General features: G+C 35.2%; 2 protein-coding genes and 1 long non-coding RNA gene across 3 annotated transcripts; 1 reads left to right on the forward strand and 2 right to left on the reverse strand.

Moving 5' to 3' along the window:
- Positions 1 to 432: 432 nt before the first annotated feature.
- Positions 433 to 2,577, reverse strand: LOC113286233. Its single transcript, XR_003329185.1, has 2 exons — positions 2,305 to 2,577; positions 433 to 884 (listed from the first exon to the last, which is right to left on the reverse strand). It is a non-coding gene; the product is annotated as an uncharacterized LOC113286233 (long non-coding RNA).
- A 3,503-nt stretch (positions 2,578 to 6,080) lies between these two features.
- Positions 6,081 to 12,626, forward strand: LOC113289460 (patatin-like protein 2). The gene is made up of 5 exons (XM_026538712.1): positions 6,081 to 6,351; positions 6,441 to 6,622; positions 6,719 to 6,911; positions 11,689 to 11,850; positions 11,945 to 12,626. The coding sequence occupies exons 1-5, from the start codon at positions 6,175 to 6,177 to the stop codon at positions 12,479 to 12,481; spliced, it is 1,251 nt and encodes a 416-aa protein (XP_026394497.1). The 5' UTR covers positions 6,081 to 6,174; the 3' UTR covers positions 12,482 to 12,626.
- A 680-nt stretch (positions 12,627 to 13,306) lies between these two features.
- Positions 13,307 to 14,406, reverse strand: LOC113289462. Its single transcript, XM_026538713.1, has 2 exons — positions 14,072 to 14,406; positions 13,307 to 13,971 (listed from the first exon to the last, which is right to left on the reverse strand). Exons 1-2 carry the CDS (start codon positions 14,298 to 14,300, stop codon positions 13,706 to 13,708), a joined length of 495 nt encoding a protein of 164 aa, XP_026394498.1. The 5' UTR covers positions 14,301 to 14,406; the 3' UTR covers positions 13,307 to 13,705.
- Between the last annotated feature and the right edge of the window lie 8,545 nt (positions 14,407 to 22,951).

Raw genomic sequence — 22,951 nt, forward strand, 5'->3', positions numbered from 1 at the left:
AGAAACCGAACCAAAACCGACCATGAACAGCCCTAGTCCTAGATGCAAATCGGAATCTGAATCTATCATGCATTCACTTGTATCCTAAAAATAAATTAATAGGGTTTGGATAATACTAGACTAATAAATATGCACGCGCGATGCGCTTGCCGTGGATATCTTTTTCAATGTATACTCTTTTTCTTTTTTTTTTTGGAACTCCATTCATTTGATAGTGATACCCTTGCCTACTGACACCAATCACTAATCCTCTATGAAAGAAAATTACATAGCATCAATCCCAAATTCCAAACCCATTTCCATGTCCGAAGAAGACTTAATGATTTGAAAGAAATTAATCATGAAGGTAAGTGATATGTTCATCGACAAAATACATAAGCGAAAGTAATAAAATAATTTTCTGAAAAATTCTTTGCATTTCAAAAACAAAAGTAATAAAACAATTGTATTACAATATGATCCATCACTGCACTATCAGCATTTCCTGCAGCGGTTTGGTCAGCATATATCCAAACCATAATATTACAGAGTCCATGCCAAAAAAGCAAATGGTAAGATGGGGAGAACAAAATCAAAATCTGGAACCATTTTCCTTTTTCCAACCTTTGCAACCTTGCCCTTTAACTTTGACCCAAAACACATCACTGGACTGCAGAAGTTTTTAGTATCCCAAATCTGCATTGCTCAAGCTTGTAAAAACTTGTAACTCAATGGAATTACTGAAAATAAAAACCCAATTGCACCAAATTGTTTTGTAAACGGAGAAATTGTTTGAGTAACTATGGATTGTCGCATCATTGTGCTTGGTCCGTGTATTATGTATGACCAATTTCCAGGATCAATCCACATCGTCCATTACCTGTTGTTTTACGTCATATAAGTACCTGCAGTTTATTTTAATGTCCGTAAAAACCTCAACGGAGGATCGGGTAAAGCATTGAGTTACCGGATTAAAAAAGAAAAACTATAATCAAACAATGTAGTTAATGGCAACTGTAAGATGAAACTTAGCTTATATAAAGACAACTCTCTTTATTGATGTTTAGAAAATCTCTCAAAACTAAACACAAGCTCTAATCTTGCTCATATGATCAACCACAACTTTGGTGATCATATATATATAGAACTATGAATTCCTTTTCCTAGTCCTATTACCTTATTACATGTCTTTCCTTTTCTTAGAACTAGATGACTTCTAATTCTCTTAGGATTACATCAATTTCCTAATCTTGTCCTAACCAGCTTGTTAGTGACTTCTATGTTGAAGTTAATCCAACAGTAATAGTAGTGGTGACATAACAACGGTAGTAAGCAATCAACGACTAAAACCGTCTTGAAATGCGAGAGCATATGCATATTGGACAGAAGATGAACCTACGTGTTTTTTGACATATGATGATGAAACAACAACGTCCATAGGTAGTTTGCTCAACTCCATGCATGCTAGCTCATCCAGGCTACGACTGAGCCCTTTAGTCGTCCCACCCGACATGGTAATCTTATATTAGTGCGCATGTTGACAAAGTGAGGTTAAAATTGGTCAGTCGTGAACATGAAAAACATGACTTGGAAGCTCATGTTTAGTTCATAAAGCTGAACCGAAAACACACCTAAAATAAGATATCTGTTACATGTGGCTTGTTGATTCTGGACCCTAAGTCTTGAAAATCTATGAAGTTGAACTTGCTACTGGGGATTGTATCAGAATCAGTTGCAAATATTTCAGCTCAGTATTCCACTTGAAAAACGCCTCATGATCATTTGAAGTCACATATTTACTTTTCAGTCTAAATTCAAATAGCCGACGATGTCTGAGGATATTAATCTTCGCATGGGCATATGAGTTGTTATTGATACTGAGATTGCTAAGTTGTTATTCATCCTATTATCAGTGAAGCATTTTCACAAACACTTTGAGTGAATATTTTGGTAAACTCAAAGAAATCGCATTAGGATCAGATTAAGCTGAAATGGGCTTGCTTATCTTGAAAAATAGAGTTGACAAACTTAATTCAATCATGGATTAAAGCTTAAGACTCAATTTAAACTCTAAACTTGATTCAATCAATTCAACATATTTATCATGTCCGAACTAATTGGTCTAGTCTTTCACTTGAATTTCTAGGTTATGCTTTGTTCTATCTAAAATGAACTTAACGTATTACAATTTATACTTAGGTATAATTTGAATGATGAATGATTGAGAGTTTAATCAAGAGTTTGCAGAGAGTCGAATTGAGAGTTAACATGAACTTAAACAATCGCAGAAATCGTTAATTCATAAGTACGGAGAATCTGACTTACCTGTAATGTTGATCCAATTGTGCATCAATTTTTTGTTTGATGTAATTTGATTTTAGACTCAAACTTAATTTTGGATACAGAAAAAACTAAATTCAAAATCGGAGGATGCATCAAGATTATGTAAAAGTCGTCTGAATATCATCAATTGGGGTTCAAAAAGGAAGGCTAGATTGGAAACCTGGTCGCATTTGAAAGAGAATCTTAGATCGAACATCAAGCCACGATTGATATTTTGTTCTGTCTTTGCAGTAGTAGAATCGAAAACACAGAGGGGTACGGTGGTCAATTCCTGTCGGTCCGTTGAAAGGCAGCCTTTTATTTATTATAGTAAGATATTCAAAATATGCAATTCCAAAACTTTACCTTTGAACGCTAGATTAAGTATTGGGTACAACTTAAACCTTATAAGGACTCTTATGATACAATTGGTTTCTTCCTAAAAAATTCTTGCTTGAAGTGGTCAATATGGACAAGTAAGAACGAGATTGTGCACAATGAAAGTTCTGAAAAACCTCTGGAAATCTTCAGTAGATCTAAATCAATATTGCTAATAAATACTCTCTTAAACCCCTAATCTTGAACAGTATATCTGCAATCAGAGCTAGAAAATTAGAATCCGTTTGGGTTGCTCCACCAAGAGATTGGATTAAGATAAGTATTGATGGTGCTTGGAATTTATATTTCCAAAATGGAGGAATAAGGTTCATCATCAGGGATTCATATCAGGATTTATATTTTCTCGATCAACTTACCTGATTTGTTTTTCATCTGAAGAAGCAGAGACTCGGGCAATTAGAGATTCCCTAAAGTGTGTTTGGAAGAAGAAGCATGATCAAATCATTGTCAACAGCAATGTTCAGCAATCTTAGAAGAAACTAACAAGAAGATGTTTTTATGGGATCAGAGAACCCATTTCCTTTTTCAATATATCAAAACTCTTAAATCTAAATTCCAGTCTATCTCTTTTTTCTAAATGAATTGCTAATAGAGTATCTCATGACTTGGCTCTTAATAAGAGTCATATGCTTTGATTAGTGCCACTGGTTTGGATTTTGCATTCTCTATATGGTGATCAATGATTGCTAAGGGATAACTTGTAATCCTTTCGTTGTTTTGCGTAACAAAAAAGAAAATCTACTTATATATAAGTGTTTTTATTAGGTTACATGCTTCCCCAATTGTAAGATTGTCAGGCGAGTACGTGTCGGAATAATTTTTGATTTCACATTTCAAAACAAAGATCAAACACAACAAACAAGATGACTGCTGAGTCACGACTAACTCGCGTTCTTTAAGATGTTTCGTGGCTTTCCCCTAAGTTTTGTGCAAGTAATTCTTTCTTTGTCGCGATGTTTCCGAGATAAAGCAACCGAGAAAAACTCTTCAATATGTCACGCACAATGAGAAGTCAAACACTTTTGCTCTCTCAAATCTTGCTCAATAGCTAGCCTCTTGTTTCTGAGGAAAAACAATAGAAATTTTTTTTGAGTATTTTTTGTTTCTCAAAAAGTTGTTTTATAACTCAAACATTAAATACGAAATTAATAGAAAGTAACTTTAGGTTTTATTGTTGTACCATTCATTCGACAATAAAAAGAACGGACAAATAAATCATGTCAAAATTAAGTCAGATTTTCCAGGTAATAAAAGAAATAAAATATTTTGGGAAATCATTTTTAAAAAACAGAGAAACATAATTTCGAAATCTAAGAACCTTCCGAGGCCCTGCTCCGGGTCTAATGTCATATACACGTACGTATATATGCATATAAATCCAATTTAATCCTTTGACCTCGCTCTCAAAAACCAAAATATTCTGCTACTGGACCAAGCTATTAATGTTAATATAAATATACAAAAACGTTATTAAATATATATCCCAACAGTATTTGATGTTTGCAAGATTGGTGTTTGAGTATTTGTGAAGATATTGTATGACTTGACAATAGGTTGGAGTGTTAGAGGCCTATCTCGAGTGGGGTAATTTGTGTGAAAGTACATCGGCCTACAATGACAATATGATGAGTCAGTTTGAGGGAACACAATAATAGATTCTTTGAAGAAAAATTGACTTTCAAAATCGACTCGACCTGAGATTAAAAACTAGTGAAATTGGTCTCGATATTGGCATCTACACTAGACATAAATAATTACATTAGATTTTTATCTTAAGCTATAATCCCAATCGACAGCCACTCTTTGTATACACTGCTTGCAAATATTGTGTACATTCCTGTGTCAGATATATCTCCTCTTTAATTGGTTGAGACGATGTGATATTTTTAAATGGGGGAAATTATTCCTTGGGCGATTTTTTTTTTGTATTAGAAATCCCATAGCATATGATAAAAGTCCAAATTTGATTCCAAATCTTTCAATTGACATAAATAGTAAAATAAACCATCAATATTTTTCTCTTTTCAATTTAAAATTTGATTTCAAACCTTCTGCTCAGGGCTCTTCTTTGTTTTACTTCCCTAAATATCTCTCCCTTTTATAGACTCTCAAGTAGGGGTGTAAATTTTTCCCGACAGTCCGAAGCCCAGTACCGTCCCTCCTGTCCCATGACAATTCATGGGTGATCGTGGCCCTTTACGGGCTGGCCCGACCTAGCCCATTTAAATAAGAGGGCGGACACAGGCCACAAGTCAAATTTTCTTGCCCGACCCAATACCCTCCCTATTATCCCGTCAATGTTACCCGCCTTGTTAGCCCGCCAGTGTTATCCATTTAGCTAGCTTAAGTGAGTGTTCTCATTTGTTTTATCCTAAAATATACTTGGTACGTATACTTAATACAGTTAACCCTCATAGTTCTCATATGTATTTCTTAACTTTTACTCCATAAGAGTCTAAATTTGTTAACCATATAGAGAAAATATTGAGCAAAATGTAACGCAGTTTCCTTTTCTAATGATTCAATTCAGGAAAAATTATAGGAAGTTTGGTTTATCTTATTCCCATCTCAATTCTCGTATTTGATTATGAATTTTAAGTAAAACTTGTGTATTATCATTATTTTCTTTTTATTTTTAATAATATATATGTATAATATATATTTGTTTGTAATATTCAAGACCCTCCCGACCTTACCCGTCCGAGCCCAAATTACAAAACAGGCTTGGATAGACCATGGGTACTAACTGTAGATAAATAACCCTGCCCGCCCGGCCCTTTTAATTTCATGGATAAAAGATGTTCTGGCCGGCCCTTTTAATAAATAGACCGGACTACCCGGGCCGGCCCAATTTACACCCCTACTCTCAAGACAGCCCCTTAAAAATAACTCTTATTCTTTCTTTCAAACATGATTTTGTTTACTTTTATCTCTAGGTGAAAATATAATTTTATCACTTTCAACAAAGGTGAAAACTGAAATTTTCACAAGCAATTGAAAATTTACATATATAATAATTGAAAATTTCACAAGAAATATAAGAGAAAATCGCATTTTCCACAAGCAATAATCAGTAGCTATTGTGATAATCAAAATATTTTGTTTCCAGTACTCAGTTGCATCAGTCACGGTTTGCAATATTCGCAATTATCCCCAATTCCTCTCAAGAAAACCCCAAGCCTCCAACTTGGGTCCTATAGAAGTTATCACAAAAGCTAAGTAGCGTAAAGTCAACATCAGTTATTAAATACGCCTTACTAGAGGTACTCGAGGGTTAACTTAAAGCTTCAACCACAGATAATAGGCTAAACTTTCTTTTTTTTTTTCTTTTGACAACAATAATAATTTTTTTATTTATTTTCGGACAACAACATGAACAATAAGATAAAGATGCAATGAATCTCTTATAAATGGTACGCACAAGAAAGTAGAAAGAGTAAGAGGCTTCACTCCAACTGTGGCGTTCCCAATACTATGGCGACTAATGCTACTATTGCTAACACTCAGGTTGATCGAAGTGTTAGTATAAGTGCTACAAATTTACCTCCACCATGTGAGGGAAAAATGGTGACGGTATTGTCTATTGATGGTGGTGGTGTTCGTGGTTTAATTCCTGCAGCTATACTCGAGTTCCTTGAATCTAAATTGCAGGTAATTGACTATCTATCTCCTAGAAGAAGAAGAAGAATAAAATGTTTACTTGACTTTCCGGTGACACCTTTAACACTGTATATAATCAGGAACTTGACGGAGAAGATGCAAGAATTGCAGATTATTTTGATCTTATCGCAGGGACCAGTACTGGAGGATTATTGACAGCCATGCTTACAGTTCCTGATAAGAACAATCGACCGCTTTACACAGCTAAAGGCGCTGTTCAGTTCTACCACGAAAATTGTCCAAAAATCTTCCCTCATACCGCGTAAGTGTTACTGAATATTTAAAATACTTAGCGTTTGCATTGTGTTAATACTCGTGATAATGATGCTATAATTGTTTCGATGATGATATTGATCAGAAAGGCGATAATTTTGGGTCCTATTAAGAGCTTGTTTGGTGCAATAGCGGGTCCTAAATATAATGGCAAATACCTCAGAAAGATACTGGGCACATTGCTTGGGGATATCAAGCTCCACCAAACGTTAACCAACGTTCTTATTCCAGCTTTAGACATCAAGATCCTTCAACCCACCATCTTCTCCACGCACGACGTATGTATACACTGTATCACTTCAGCTGTCGACGTATTTATCAGTTAACCACAAGAGCATATCTAATTTTACTTAATTACTCGCCTTTCTAACCCATTTTTCTTTCTAATTTTAGTTACCATATCTTGTTTTTTTCTTTCTAATTTTACACCACTTGTTGGTTTCAATGATTTTCATTTTCTGAAGAAAATGTTGGTTAAACTTCAACATAGAAGTCACTAACAAGCTGGTTAGGACAAGATTAGGAAATTGATGTAATCCTAAGGGAATTAGAAGTCATCTAGTTCTAAGAAAAGGAAAGACATGTAATAAGGTAATAGGACTAGGAAAAGGAATTCATAGTTCTATATATATATGATCACCAAAGTTGTGGTTGATCATATGAGCAAGATTAGAGCTTGTGTTTAGTTTTGAGAGATTTTTTAAACATCAATAAAGAGAGTTGTCTTTATATAAGCTAAGTTTCATCTTGCAGTTGCCGTTAATTGGTATCAGAGCTTGTTTCTGAGCCATGGAAAACGAAACTACCATTGTGGGTGCAAAACAGTTCACGCCACCATCAATACAAGTTCCAACCCTCAACGCCACAAACCACACAGTATGGGCCATGAGAATGAAGGTACTGATGAAAATCTACAAAGTTTGGGAAACAATTGATCCTGGTACATTGGACCCAGACAAAAACAATGTTGCCATTGGATTACTCTTTCAAGCAATACCAGAATGTCTTGTTCTACAAGTTGGTGAATAGGAAACTTCAAACGAAAATTTGGGATGCAATAAAGGAACGTAATCTCGGAGCTGATCGAGTTAAAGAAGCCCGTCTGCAAACCTTAATGTCTGAATTTGAAAGAGTGAAGATGAAAGACACTGATACTATTGATAGCTTTGCAGGAAAGCTATCAGAGATAGCCTCAAAAGCTGCGTCACTTGGACAATCCATTGATGAAGATAAACTGGTAAAGAAGTTTCTCAATAGTTTACCAAGATCCAAGTATATTCATATCATAGCTTCTCTCGAACAAGTCTTAGATTTAAAGAAGACTAGCTATGAAGATATAATTGGAAGATTGAAAGCATATGAAGAGAGAATCCTTGATGAAGAAAACAATGGAGAAACTCAAGGAAAACTCTTGTACACAAACTCTTACCAACAAAATTCTGCGACAAAAGGAAGAGGTCGTGGAAGAGGTGGTAGAGGAAACAGAGGCCGAGGAAGGGGAAGGGGAGGAAGGTTTAACTCACAAGATAGAACAACAAGTCAGAATGATCAAAACCAAGGGAAAGAAAAGAAGGATAGATCAAACATTATTTGTTACAGATGTGATAAACCAGGACACTTCTCCTCTGTATTCCCTGAAAGAATACAAAAGATGGAAGAAGCAAACAAGAATGAAACAAGGGAAGCAGATACAACTCTTTTCATGCACGAAGTTGTATTCTTAAACGAATGGAAACTAATACCAAAGAACTACGAATCAAAGGATGGAGAAGAAGGAATCTGGTATTTAGATAATGGAGCCAGCAATCACATGACTTGTAAGAGACACTACTTTTTTGAACTCAATGAGAAAATAAAAGGTCAAGTGAAGTTTGGGGATGGATCTTCTGTAGAAATTGAAGGGAAATGATCAATTCTATTTCAGAGCAAGACCGGAGAACAGAAGCTTGTCACAAACATCTACTTCATCCCAAACTTACAAAGAAACATTCTAAGTTTAGGACAAGCTACAGAAGTTGGATGTGATGTTAGAATGCGACAAGATTATCTAACAGTTCATGACCCAAGTGGAAGACTTTTAGTTAGAGTCTCACGCTCACAGAATATACTTTACAAGATAAGTCTCATGATTGGAAGGTCATTATGTCTGAATATGAGACTGGAAGATCAGACATGGAAGTGGCACGCAAGGTTAGGACACATAAGTTTCAGAACCTTAAAAACTATGTCTCAGAACAAGATGGTTCGAGGACTACCACAGATAAATGATGAAGCAAAAATCTGTGAATCATGTTTAGTTGGGAAACAAACTCGTCAAGGTTTCCCAAAAGCAACAACATTCAGAGCCTCAAAGCCATTAGAGCTTCTTCATGCTGATTTATGTGGTCATATTACACCACAACAAAACGGGGTGGTGGAGAGGAGAAACATGACTCTAATGGAGATGACAAGAAGTTCTTTAAAGGCTATGCAAGTACCTAATTATCTATGGGTAGAATTTGTACGACACTCCACATACCTAATAAACAGGATACCTACGAAAGCTCTGAAAGACATAACTCCATATGAAAGTTTGCGAAAGAGAAAACCAAACATAGATCATTTAAGAGTGTTTGGTTGCAAAGCATACGCAAAAGTTGATTCTGCAACTCTTAAGAAACTGGATGATCGATCTCAGACTCTTGTGCATCTAGGAATTGAGTCTGTATCCAAAGCTTACAGATTATTCAATCCAACAACGAAAAGAGTAATAGTGAGTCGAGATGTGGTATTCGATGAAAAAGCAAACTGGAACTGGAAATAAACTAATGATGGACCAAGTAGGGATCCAGGAATGTTTCACATGAGATGGGGTCAAGTAATTGATGAAGGCAAAGGACCCATAATCATCAATATCAATGGAAACAATGATGTTAATCAAGAAGAAGAAGAGAATAATGAAAACACTGAGAATAACGAAGAAGTAGAAGAAGAAGAAGAAGAAGAAGAAGAAGAGATCGATGAAATAACTCAACCCATTCCACTGCGAAAATCAACAAGACAGATACAAAAGCCACAGTATCTGGAGGATTATGTTCTTCAAGCTGCAGAAGAATGTGAGATTATGCTACTTTCTGTTAATGATGAACCAAGGAATTTTCAGGAAGCAAAGGTCTCGACTAAATGGACACAAGCATGTAGAGAAGAAATTATTTCAATCAACAGAAACAAGACTTGGTTTCTAGTTGATAATCCAGGTGGGGTAAAAGTGATTGGTCTTAAGTGGATCTTCAAAATAAAACGGAATGCTGATGGTACTGTCAACAAATATAAGGAAAGACTTGTAGCTAAGGGATACGTTCAAGAATCAGGCATAGACTTTGATGAAGTTTTCGCACCAGTTGCTAGACTAGAGACAATTCGTCTCTTAATAGCAGAAGCAGCATCAAACTCATGGGAAATTCACCACTTAGACGTTAAGACAACATTCTTACATGGTGAATTGCGAGAAGATGTGTATGTTGAACAACCAGAAGGTTTTGAAGTAAAAGGACAAGAGCATAAGGTTTATAAGTTATCAAAAGCTCTATATGGTCTAAGACAAGCTCCTCGAGCCTGGAATACAAAGTTAGATCAAATCTTAAGAGAAATCAGATTTGTTAAATGCTCTAAAGAAACATCAGTATACAGAAGAGAAGAAAAGAGAACGCTTCTTGTGATTGCAGTCTATGTAGATGATCTATTTTTGACTGGAAACTCCCTTAAGGTGACCAATGAGTTCAAGAGAGAAATGTCATCAAAGTTTGAGATGTCAGACCTCGGAAAACTCACTTATTACCTTGGCATAGAAGTCCATCAAGGAGTAGATGGGATTCAGATTAAACAAGAAGCTTATGCAAGAAGAATTCTGAAAGAAGCAGGACTTGAAACTTGTAATCCAACTAAGATACCAATGGAGTTTGGACTTAAAGTTTCAAAGGCACAAGAAGAAGCTGAGATTGATCCAACGAGTTATAGAAGAAATGTTGGATGCCTTAGCTACTTGTTACACACAAGACCAGACTTGGCTTTCTCTATGGGAGTAGCAAGCCTCTATATGCAGAGTCCACGCAAGTCTCATGGTGATGTAATAAAGCAGATATTGAGATATCTAAGAGGAACAATCAGCTGTGGGTTGAAGTATGGTCGAGGAGGATCAAAAGGAATTGTTGGGTATAGTGACAGCAGTCATAATATTGACCAAGATGATGGAAAAGGTACAACTGGTCATATATTTTATCTAGGAGAAGCACCTATTACATGGTGTTCACAGAAGCAAGACACTGTAGCCCTCTCATCCTGTGAAGCTGAGTTTATGGCTGCAACAGAAGCAGCTAAACAATCAATATGGCTTCAAGAACTGTTGGGTGAAATCAAAGGAAGAGAACCTGAAAAAGTTCTCATCAAGATTGATAATAAGTCTGCAATTGCACTCACTAAAAATCCAGTGTTTCATGGGAAGACGAAACACATTCACAAAAGGTATCATTTCATACGAGAATGCATCGAGAATGAGGTCATTAACGTTGAACACATACCAGGAACTGAGCAGAAAGCAGATATATTGACAAAGGCATTAGCTCGGATCAAGTTTGAAGAAATGAGACAATTGATTGGAGTACAAGATATGTCACGGGTAAGGTTGAAGCTTAACGGGGAGAATGTTGGTTAAACTTCAACATAGAAGTCACTAATAAGCTGGTTAGGACAAGATTAGGAAATTGATGTAATCCTAAGGGAATTAGAAGTCATCTAGTTCTAAGAAAAGGAAAGACATGTAATAAGGTAATAGGACTAGGAAAAGGAATTCATAGTTCTATATATATATATGATCACCAAAATTGTGGTTGATCATATAAGCAAGATTAGAGCTTGTGTTTAGTTTTGAGAGATTTTCTAAACATCAATAAAGAGAGTTGTCTTTATATAAGCTAAGTTTCATCTTGCAGTTGCTATTAGAAAAATATGAGAGTTCGATTTCTTTTGGGAAATCTTACATTTCCCAACTTAATCATAATATATACTATGTGAGTACAGGCGAAACTAGAGCGGCTGAAAAACCCATTAATGTCAGATGTACGCATCAGCACATCTGCAGCTCCAACTTATCTTCCAGCTCATTTCTTTGATACTGTGGATGACAATGGAAATTCTCGTTCATATAACCTGATCGATGGGGGTGTTGCAGCTAATAATCCTGTAAGACCGGGACGACTTCCTTGGCGTTTTTTATACTCATGCATTGATGCGTAAGCCGAAAGTTTAATAATATTTTGCCATAATACACGTGCAGACATTAATGGCGATGAGTCATATATCCAAGGAAATACTAAAGGAGAATCCAGACTTTTATCCGATCAAAGCTATGGATTGTAGAAAATTCCTTGTACTTTCATTAGGAACTGGATCAGCTAAAGTAGAAGAAAATTTTACTGCAGGTTTAGTTGCTAAATGGGGGATTTTGGGTTGGCTTTACAACAATGGCTCAACACCCTTAATAGACAGTTTCTTTCATGCCAGCTCAGATGTCGTTGACATCCATACATCTGTTCTTTTCCAAGCACTGAAATGTGAGAAAAACTATCTTCGGATTCAAGATGATTCATTGACAGGAGATGCATCTTCAGTAGATATATCAACAAAGAAAAATTTAGAAAGTCTTGAAGAAATTGGTAAGAAACTATTGAGCCGACCTATTTCGAGATCAAATTTGGAAACTGGGAAATTTGATGAGATTAAAGGTGAAGGAACAAATCAAGATGCTCTTATTCGGTTCGCTAAACTCCTGTCTGATGAACGTCGGCTTCGACATGGCCAAAAGTCACACTAGGACTAGGAGTCAAGACGCATTAGGCATCCTTTCAATCTTGTTTATCCATTAGTCTTTCTTCAAGTCTTGTTAAAGATTTTTATATCTTTTTCTTTGAGTGCATGTTGAATAATAAATGAAATGACAAGTATGTGTGTTCATTCCATTATGTTGGGATACCGACATGTTACCATCCGGTTTTAAAGACCTTGAATGATTAAAAAAACCGATCATTGACTTGATCAATTTTCTTGTGTATAACTTACGAATTAATTGCCTAAAGATTAGAGAAAATTAGTGGTGTAAAATACCCTTTTAACCAATTTAATTACACAGAGTATAAATGGCAGGGTGATACTCAATATTTGTCCTTCTCCTGCTAAACCATTTGAATCCCTAAGCTTTAAGGGCTCTTCAATGTGGCAGGTTTTCTAATCATAATCCTCGTCTTTTTTCTTTTTTTGATCTCCGAAACTTGATTAAGAGGGTCTAATTGATTAACTATTAAAAGAGAGGAGAAAAAGAGATTGGAAAAGAAAATGGGGAAATATGTGGAGATGTTAGATACAGGGGTAAGAATTGCAGCAAGATTTCAATCGCATTGCCCACAAACAGCTCGTATGCATTACAAACCACCTCAATCGGAAGAAGAAGGCAAAAATGGCATTGCAGGATCATTTTGTGAAACCGCCGGAAATCCACATTTGTCATTCTTTAAGGATTCACATAAATTTGATTTTGGAGAACCTTTGACGCCCAATAGTAAAACCATCCTTCATTCTGTTGTGTGAGTAAATGCAAGGTCATTTTCTCTTTCATTTTGTCATTTATTCCTTTTTCTTCTCATTTGTTGGCGGGATATTTAATTTTATTTAATTAATGAAGAGATCTTAATCATTTTTTATTATAATGTTGGTTGCGATGCCCGTTAAATCGAAAATGCCAAGTATAACGAGCTATTTCTTTTCCATCTGGATTCTAAATCATTCGCAATAAAAGTTAGACTTGTATGGAAATACAATGGAGTCTTCTTTTTCATTAATATAGTTTTTAAATCTCAATACATTAATTCCTTAATAAAATCATAGTAATACTTTCGAAAATAAATGCTTAAACGATAACAAAAAAACACACAAACATAACAGAAGCACAAAACATGAAGAAGAAAGAACTTGACTCGCTTATTTGGTAACTAGTCCAGGACTAGCTATATGATTGCGGATGGGGACGCGTCAAAACCTTTTATCAATAACCATTATTCCAGCGAGGAAAAGGAACAACAGCAAACTTCATCATACCGAGATTGCAATGAAGACCAGCATGTTCACCGCAGGCAAAAAAATATGGTTGAAATCTCTGAAGAACAAATTTGAATCCTTTGCCACTTCCTTGATTCAAGTTCCCAACCATCTTGGCTCTCTTAAGGTTGCAACTCAAGAAACTCCAGTAGTCACGGAACAAGTAGACACTGTGGGGAGGTGTTGTCGCATTTGGCGCCTCATATTTGAAAACTGCAGCAACACACAAAACAAAACTTATATGTTAATCTAGCAATCCAGAGTGTGCACATATTTAAGCGAGTAAATAAAATTTGCATGCTCAATCGATTACCTAGGGTGTCCTTAACGAAGAAAGGACCGTTGTGGATGGACCACTCAGTGTAGTTCAACCCAAAGCGCCAGTTTTCGGAACCCCCGACATTGATAGTTCTGGGTCTGTTGTTTCTGTTGTTGAAACTATGACCTGGAGGAAAACCAAATGCCAACATGGAAGAGTAAGAAAGTGTAAGAACTATAGCTAGTAGAAGGATTATCCCTTGATTAGCAGAAAACGCAACCATATCTCTGGACAAATAATTAAACTCTAGACTAATGTTGTTGTTAATCCAAAGATATTGTGATGGGTATAGATAGATTTTGTAAAGAGAGGAAGGGATGTTGTTGGAATGGTTTTGGTTTGATGATAGTATACGATGCATGAGTAAGGTTTATATAGTGGTAGAGAAGGATTAGTTAATTCATCACTTTTGAACTTTTTCTTACTTTGCTAGGTCAAAATACGACAGAACAAGAAATTTTTTGCAGATATATCACACTACTTGCAAAATGAGTTTTTTCAATGGGTTGACTCAAGATTTCTAGTTTGTGATCAAGTATACCAACAGAATTTTGTGGACATGTACATTGTTTTCGGGAAACACTCCTCTTAATGGCTTGATGTATTGAGCTTAAGTGTGAATCGGGGATCCGGTTTTTTTTAAATAAAAGGTCTTTTGGGGTTGAAATGAAACATGGAGAATTAAGCAAGTAATTGCGGGGAAGGCTATGTGGGTTGGTGTTAATAATATCTAATGAGTCTGAAGAAGTTACATTAGTGAATTTCTCCCGACCTTGTTGTTTTTCTTGATCACACACTGCAATTGGGTTTATGCTTGCTAAACTTTTGACTTAACTAGTATCAACTTACTTTTATAAGAACTTCCCATCCAAAACGTGATGTTTACGCGCAGGCATAGGAACAGTTTAGGGCTGCCCAAGTGGACAACATACATCAGTATTCTTTGATAAAACTTCTTTACACTTTTTTTGAAGCGTACTTCTTTACATTAATATATACCAGAGCAAGTGTTTTACTTGATCAGTAATGTTTATCAGAGCAAGTAGTATGACGTTGATAAACGGAAAATGAGTCACTTGTCCAAATATTTTTAAAACATGGTCCAAATAGACGAGTAAAAATTAGTATTAGTGAAATGGACACCAAAAAAATAGCAAGGATGAAACTGGTTTCATCCGAACTTAAACTTAAAAAATAGTCCCTCCGTTCCATTTTAGATGATATTTTTGGAGTTTTCACGCAGATTAAGAAATGTAGAGAGATATAAAATATTTTCCATCTATATCCTTGAAAAAAGTTACCAAACATTAATTGCTATTAGTGCATTTAAAAATAAACTTATAGTTCCAAGACAAAATGCAAGGGTGTTATTGGTAGTTTTATGGAAAAATATGAAAACTTTCAAGTATTGTGGAATAAAAAAATAACCCTAAAACGTCATCTAAAATGGAACGGAAGGAGTAGCAAGGATGAAACTGGATGCACCCTGATGTAAATTAAAAATAAAAAAAGTATTTGAAAATGGGTAGGATGAAACTGTTTACATCCTGACTATTTTTACATTTTTGTCCATTTAAACAGTATCAAAATCTAAATATCCTTTTCACCCGAAAATTATTGATTTTGGTCTTTTTAATCAATTTTGTGGTTGATAAACTACTCCACTACAGTCTACAAAATGGAAACTAGACAAATGCGACCACTGTGGGCCTGTGGCACGAAAGTGGTTTCCTTAAGTGCATGGGCTTTTCATACACATAGCCCATTATTATTCAACTAAATCCAAATGGGTTTTAATTTAGAACGATTTTTTGGGGACCATGGTTTTTTTGGAGACCATGGTTCTATTTTTAGTAAGATATTTAGAAGTAAATCTAGGTCACCCCTTATCTAGATATTTATATTAATACCTAAACTATCCTCCTGATTAATTTTGGATAATGATTAGTGAAATCATTAGTGAAATGATTAAGCTAAAGAAGTAGAATTATTGAGAGAGTAAAGTTAGAGAAGATGAAGAAAAAAAACATGGAAAATAAAAAAAAATTGAGTTCACTAATCTTGAGTATTTAAGTGCTGATTCAATTGATGATAGCACATCTGAATCTTCATCTCCTTCCTCTCTTAGAGTATTTGTTAATCTTCACAATGATCCGGATATGAGTTATTTCTTAGATGGTGATTGTATTCTTCCCCAAACTCAATCTCAAGATGAAAACAAAGGATTTTACCAACCACAACCGGAGGAAGAGCATTTGGGTTATCAGGTATGCTTCAAACTTAGATAATGTTGGTTTAATTGCTCCAAACTTTCAAAAAAATGAAAATTTTTATGTAGATTTGGGCCAGTTCGGTTACCATGTGTCAAGAACATGTAACCGAACACACCTGAAAGTATAGTTCGGTTACGTTTTCCAAACACGCAGGTTACCGAACTCACTCGTTAATGGAGGTTTTTGTCGTACAATGTACTGTTTGGTTTTCCCGCAACGTAACCGAACTTTAGGGTCTAGAAGTTCGGTTGCTTTGCCAACAATAACTAACCGAACTTTACGTGAAAATAAAATTTTACCAACTGTACATAGTTCGGTTGGTACGCAAAGTTCATACCAACCAACTATCCAACCGAACTTTACGTTAAAAAAATTATTCCAAGTGTAAGAAGTTCGGTTGGTTCGCAAACTTTTATCCAAAAACGAATCTAACCGAACTCACCGATAAAAAAAACAAACAAAGTTACAGTGCTATATTCGGTTACCTAGTATAAAATGGTAGGTCACCGAACTTTGAACTTAACAATTTATTTAGGTACATCTTGTGTGTTCGGTTACATATCAAATTTCTCTACCAACCAAACTTAAAGTTCGGTAATATCCTTATTTTGCAAAGGAAACGAACTTATAGACTTGTGTTGTTCTAATACAAGGAGTTCGGTTAAAAGTATTTTTTGCGAATCAACCGAACTCTGAATTCGGTTAAGAAAAAATTAATTCGTGATAACCGAACTTTTTGCGACGTAACCGAACTAAAAGTTCGGCTGAGACTTGTTTTTTGCGACGTAACCGAACTTTTCTCTGAAAAAAAACTCCATTAATCCTCTCTGCGACTTCCATTTTCAACTCATTTTGATGATTACTTCTCATTTATTCAACCAAAAACGAATGACAAGTAATGGGTTTGTGAGAATATCTTTGTTAATGTTTTAAATTAAGCTATATATATAGAGGTGATGGTGTTTGGTGGTGGTGGTAATCGGAGGTGGTGGTGGTAATCGGTGGTTGGTGGTGGTGATAATCGGAGGTGGTGGTGGTGGTGGGAGGAGGAGGTGGTGGTTATATATATACATATGTGGTTATTAGTTTGGTTTTAAATAAATTAGGTTAAGGGTAGGTTAGTCATTTCAACACTTTAGGACACCCCATATAACTACAGGGAAGGTGGCCTAATAAAACCACGGTCCCCTCAAAAAAAACATGGTCCCTAAAAAATCATTCTTAATTTAATTTTTCTCTATTTACACTTTTTTGTTTTTCAGCTAAAATGTGTTTGTTTGTTTCAAGCCCAACCGACTCTTCTAAATCTCACTAAAAATTATTAAATAATAAGTGTTAGAGCATAGCTCGGTTGAACCCACCAAGCGTTGGTATATCAAGTTTAATTGCCATATTTTAGTGAATCAAAGAGTCGCTTGATTATATACTAGTGACAACTTCGTATAGGTTAGGCTAGAAAGATTAGGATAATGAGACATACAAGTATTACTCGAAGACTTGAAGAATGTGAAGAAGTAACAAGCTACATCGACGACATCATCCTTCCTCTTGAGGTTAGTAATATTTTGACTTGAATTGTTTCATTCTTAACGTATCTTTCAAGTCGTGCTATATTGAAAACATAACTGCGAAGCTGTGAATGATTATACTTTAGTAGACATAGTGTTAAGGAATTACAATACGAAGTATAACGCTTATCTTTTGAACTTCGTATATAAGACATCGACATAATCGTGTGAATGCTATTGTGATTATGTGTATGGGTGTGGGTGAATATTTCTTCCTAGGAAACAATGTTTACATTCGTTTAAAGGAAGTACATCCATGAACTTGTTTTATGAATCGAAAGAGAAATCGCTAGGCTTATTGGTATTATTAGTCATTTCATATCTTTGGATTACCAATATGTGTGATTAGTACAACCGATCATAATTTATTATGTATCTTGGTAAAACTATTCACAGTGTCTGACTTATGTACTGGTATGTTTATTAGTGCAACCGATCCTAAGTAATCGCCTAAGATGGTATGATCGATATTGGTAATTGGTGTGGCCGGTCACAAAAGAATGTGTAATCGATCCTTGTAATTATTGTAACCGGTCCTAGTAATTGGTGTAACCGATCCTGGTAACTGGTGTGACCGATCACAAGTAATACCATAATAATATGGTAACTGGTCCTGGTAATTGACGTAACCGGTCCTGGTAACTGATGTAACCGGTACCAATAACCATATTAAGAAAGAACAGATCCTTGTGTTTGGTAGAGCCGTAAACCCATGATTAGCGTATTGATATTTGATCAATCACATAGTTCTTGGAAGTCAGATGAACCAATTCTAAATTTTTTTGGAAGTGTGGTATAATCGGTTCCACCTAGTTTGTTTATCTTTTGTTTTAGATTGATTTGATTGACTAACGGTGGTTGAAATTTGATTGCACCTAGTTTGTTTATGCTTGAGAATATTCTCTTATGATATAAGATTCACTCAAACTAGATCGAAGTGTCGACGGGATCTTTAGAACTTTTTGTATATCTAAAGACGTCTTGTGATAATCCATTGTTAACGGACTCCATTATGTGCGTGATTGATCACCAGATATTCAAGTTGTGGTGTGCAGGTGTTTATTGAAGATTTAAGAAGATTTGAAGACGCATAGATTTCTTATTGGTTTCATAATCTTTGGTGTGCACAAAACTTGATCGACTGGGATCCAACTATAATTGGTTTATCCTTGATAGATTTGATTGATTAGTTGCGTAGATCGGCATCACTATATAGCATCTTGGTAGATCCTATATTTGATTGCAAAATCTAAATTCTACTACTTTGGTAGTTGTTGGATAGATAGATCTAAACCCGACAAAGGAGTTTATTGGATTAAACAGAAAAGCCTTTGTGTAACTCATATCACTGAGATTGAATAGAGTTGTTACCGAACAAATTTTTTGTTCCTTTACTGTTTGGAATACGAACCAAAGCAATTGTTCCAGTGCGTGCACTTATTGAATGTCGGAAGCGCAGGGTACTGAAGAAACTAGGTGAACTATAGGTTTAGTTGCTTGGTCTCAACTATACGAAGTTGGTTTGATTTTGTATAGCTTCGTAATTATGAGAGTATTCAATTCTGGACTAGGTCCCGAGGTTTTTCTGCATTTGCGGTTTCCTCGTTAACAAAATCTTGCTGTGTCATTTACTTTTGTTTTCCACAATTATAATTGTTATTATAATTTAAAGTAAATTACACAAATGTTAACTCTGTATTACTTGATAGTGATCCTATAGAGTTTGGTTAAGTCCGAACCTATTCTCAAGTAATCACACTTTGATTGTTGTATTGTCTCGATCTCGTATCCATACACGATCGCACAAAGTGTGAATACCGATTCGTTGTATTGTCTCGGCTCATTCCATATACAAACACTTTCGATAGGAGGACTTATAGGTGGAAAATTTTAAGATTGTGGTATATTTGGGTACCCTCGTATTTTCAATTGGTATCAAAGCAGGCAAACACGAAAAGATATAACAATCTATGTTTGATGCGATCCAACCTACAATACATGAGTCAAAGTAGAGTTAAGCGAGAGAGAAAACTAAAGAAAGACTCAGTTAACGTGTCACAAGATATGTACTCAAAGGAGATAGTTCTTCAATTTCAGGTTGCTCATTTGATGATGTCTCTAACGAGAAATTTTTGATTTCTATACTTGAGATTTCTGATGAAAGATCAAGTGTAAAAACATCTGAACTAAAGGAATTGAGAAAACAATTTCCTATTTGTTCTAATGAACTTCTTTCGGCACTTAAAAGAGAACGAGATTTAACTTTAAAGTTTGAAAATATCTATGATGAGCATAACTTGCTGAAAGAAAAATTCTCACAACAAATACAGAGTCTTAAAGACAAAGTATGTGGTAGTCTTTCTCAAGCAGAATTATTTGAGAAAGATCATGATGCGGCTCTTGAAAAAGTACATTTTTTGGAAGAGAAACTTGTTGAATCTGATGCAAGGATTACCTCTCAACAAAAGAGTTTTAAAGAGAAGGTAGGTGAATATCTCTCACGATAAAAGCGCCTTGAGGCTGATTTAGCCAGTGCTCTTGTTAAATTCAATATATCGGAAGAAGAAAATTTTGAATCGAAAAAATCCAATGAAAGATCAAACAAGTTAACCTCAATGTTAGAAGCAAGTAGAAATCATCGTAATACACGAGGATTGGGCTATAATGGAATAGATGCTTCAAGTATTAGCAAAGAGGTAAAATTTGTTAAAGCTACAAATTCTTCTCAACCAGGGGCTTCCACTGATGTCAAAGTTGCTCCTAGTTTTTGTAAAGAAGAAAAGCCTGTTAAGCCTAAGAATTGTGTTCAACCAGCAGTAATCAAATAGAGCATTTCTGTTAATGTCAAGAAACCTACAATGTTGAACAAAAATAAGAAAAAGAAGAAAACTCGTCAAGCTACAATGCAAGCGGATCCACAAAAAGGTAACATTCAAACTCAGACTTTGTATGTTACTAGGCATTGTTATTATTGTGGTAACAAAGGGCATTTGCAATATGGATGCAAGCTACACTTTATTTTGTACCAAACGAATTGGTTAAGTTTTCTCCCCAAAGGAACTCGGATCTATATTGTCCAAGGTTTAGGAAAAAGAATTATTATAATGATAAGTTTAAATTTTTCCTATCGCTCGACAAGGCCATCTCATAAAAGACCCGAATATAGAAAGAGAGATGACTTTGTAAATGCTAAGACAAGATCTGATGTTCCAAAGTAATCAAAGATGACTTTGTAAATGACTTTGTAAATGGATAAAAGTTGTTTCGCAAATTAATCAAAAGGACAATTATCCTGATGGTATGAAGGAGAAAGATGCTCCTGCGAAACCCAACTCTAAATAGGTCCGAAAGTCCTCCATAGCCAAAAAGAGACCAAAATTTAGTCACAAGAATGACTCTCAGCTGTTAAATGTTGATAACAATGTTTACAAGAGTCTTTTTGAAAGACTAAAGAAAGATTTAATGTTGTCTAAAGTCTCTTGTACTAGTGAACGTTGTGATAATGACACTCTTCATCACAAGTCAAATAAGAAAAACAAGAAAAAACAAACCAAGCAAGAGGTCAAGAATGATGATTCTATCTTAGTCACTCGTGACGAACAAGACAAGGCTCAAACTCAACACTACCTAGTTGTGTTAGAATGTGCATGCTCACCTTGGTGCTCAATCTTTTTAAAGGGGAGGAAGCACATGAAAACTGAGCACATGATCTCTCGGTTATTATATGACTAATTAACATCTTTAGGGAGATTTCTTTTCTTCTATACTCATATCTTATCTATCTATATTTGAGCTTTTGATAGAAACTGTAATTTGAAGCTTATGATGTTGATATATACTGATAATATATATGTATCTCTTGTTTTTACGGTTCAAACTATCCAAAAATCACTGAATTCGGACATTGTATGCAAAAGTTATAACTAAAACAGTTTCGTACGTGATCCGTGTGATTAGTGTGATCGGTCCCTGTGATTGTTGTAACCGATACCGGTGATTGTTGTAACTGATCCTGGTGATTGTTATAACCGATCCCTGTGATTGGTGTAATCCATGTGATTGGTGTGATCCATGTGATTGGTGTGATCGGTCCATATGAAGGATTGTAAAACTGTTTTTCCCATGACTTCTTCGTCCGAACTCGGAATGACCTCATTATTTGGTTTCGTAATTCAATTTCCTACAAGATTAAGGTAATTTCAATACTTTAATATTTTTTGAATATTTATGGTGTATTGCATTTGATATTATGGGATGATTGATTTCGGTTTTCATAACCTTAATATTCGATCTCATATGTGTGAACCCTTATGGTTTGTGTGGGTTTTTGATTTAACGGGATTAAGTTCTAGCCCATGTTGTAGGTTTTACCAGAGGATAATAAGGTGTTCCGATTGAAATTCATATGTGAAAAAGTCACAATATGTTGATTTTTGCTATTGGCACGCATTAGTTAAAACCGATTCAACATTTCTCTGGTAAAGGTTGCTTTTGTTGTTGTTCTTTTGTTCTTGCGAGAGGATGACAACACAATGGGGGATAGTTCTAACTTGAACTTGTGCTTAATGATATATCTTTCTGGGGAGAAGAGGATGCGGAATTTGAGGTAACGAATTTGTTAGTTAATCGTTTTCCTGTTTAAGAAAAGCTTGAGTTTATTGCATATATTTTGCTTTTGCTTAACAAAATTCGGTAAAATTGATATTTATTCCATTATGTGTGTATGGATGTATGTGTGTGTGATTCAATTATTTCCGGTTAAAAAAAATTGGTTTGATATTTTTCTTTATTGTTTGATATCAATTGTTTTAGACTTAACGAAATTCCGGTGCAATTGCGGTGCTTTAATGTCTATGTTTGTTTCAATTGCTTCCGGTTAAGAGAAATAATTGTGCGAGTCAATTTATTTGGTCTGTATGTATTGTTTATGGCTTAGCAAAATACGGGATCATTTGTTTAGTCCAATTCGATTCCAGATAAGAGAAACTAAGTTAATTCTGATCTTAGTTAAACTTATCAAAAGTAAAGGATTC

The sequence above is a fragment of the Papaver somniferum genome, chromosome 6 (genome assembly GCF_003573695.1).
Source record: "Papaver somniferum cultivar HN1 chromosome 6, ASM357369v1, whole genome shotgun sequence".
In the NCBI taxonomy this organism is placed as follows: domain Eukaryota; kingdom Viridiplantae; phylum Streptophyta; class Magnoliopsida; order Ranunculales; family Papaveraceae; genus Papaver; species Papaver somniferum.

Excerpts from the sequence above, each read along its gene's own strand:
- LOC113289460 (XM_026538712.1), top strand. The coding sequence starts at position 6,175 with ATGGCGACTAATGCTACTATTGCTAACACTCAGGTTGATCGAAGTGTT. Across the intron at positions 6,352-6,440 it reads TCCTTGAATCTAAATTGCAG|GAACTTGACGGAGAAGATGC; the intron begins GTAATTGACTAT and ends GTATATAATCAG. Across the intron at positions 6,623-6,718 it reads AAAATCTTCCCTCATACCGC|AAAGGCGATAATTTTGGGTC; the intron begins GTAAGTGTTACT and ends GATATTGATCAG.
- LOC113289462 (XM_026538713.1), bottom strand. The coding sequence starts at position 14,300 with ATGGTTGCGTTTTCTGCTAATCAAGGGATAATCCTTCTACTAGCTATA. Across the intron at positions 13,972-14,071 it reads CTTCGTTAAGGACACCCTAG|TTTTCAAATATGAGGCGCCA; the intron begins GTAATCGATTGA and ends GTGTTGCTGCAG.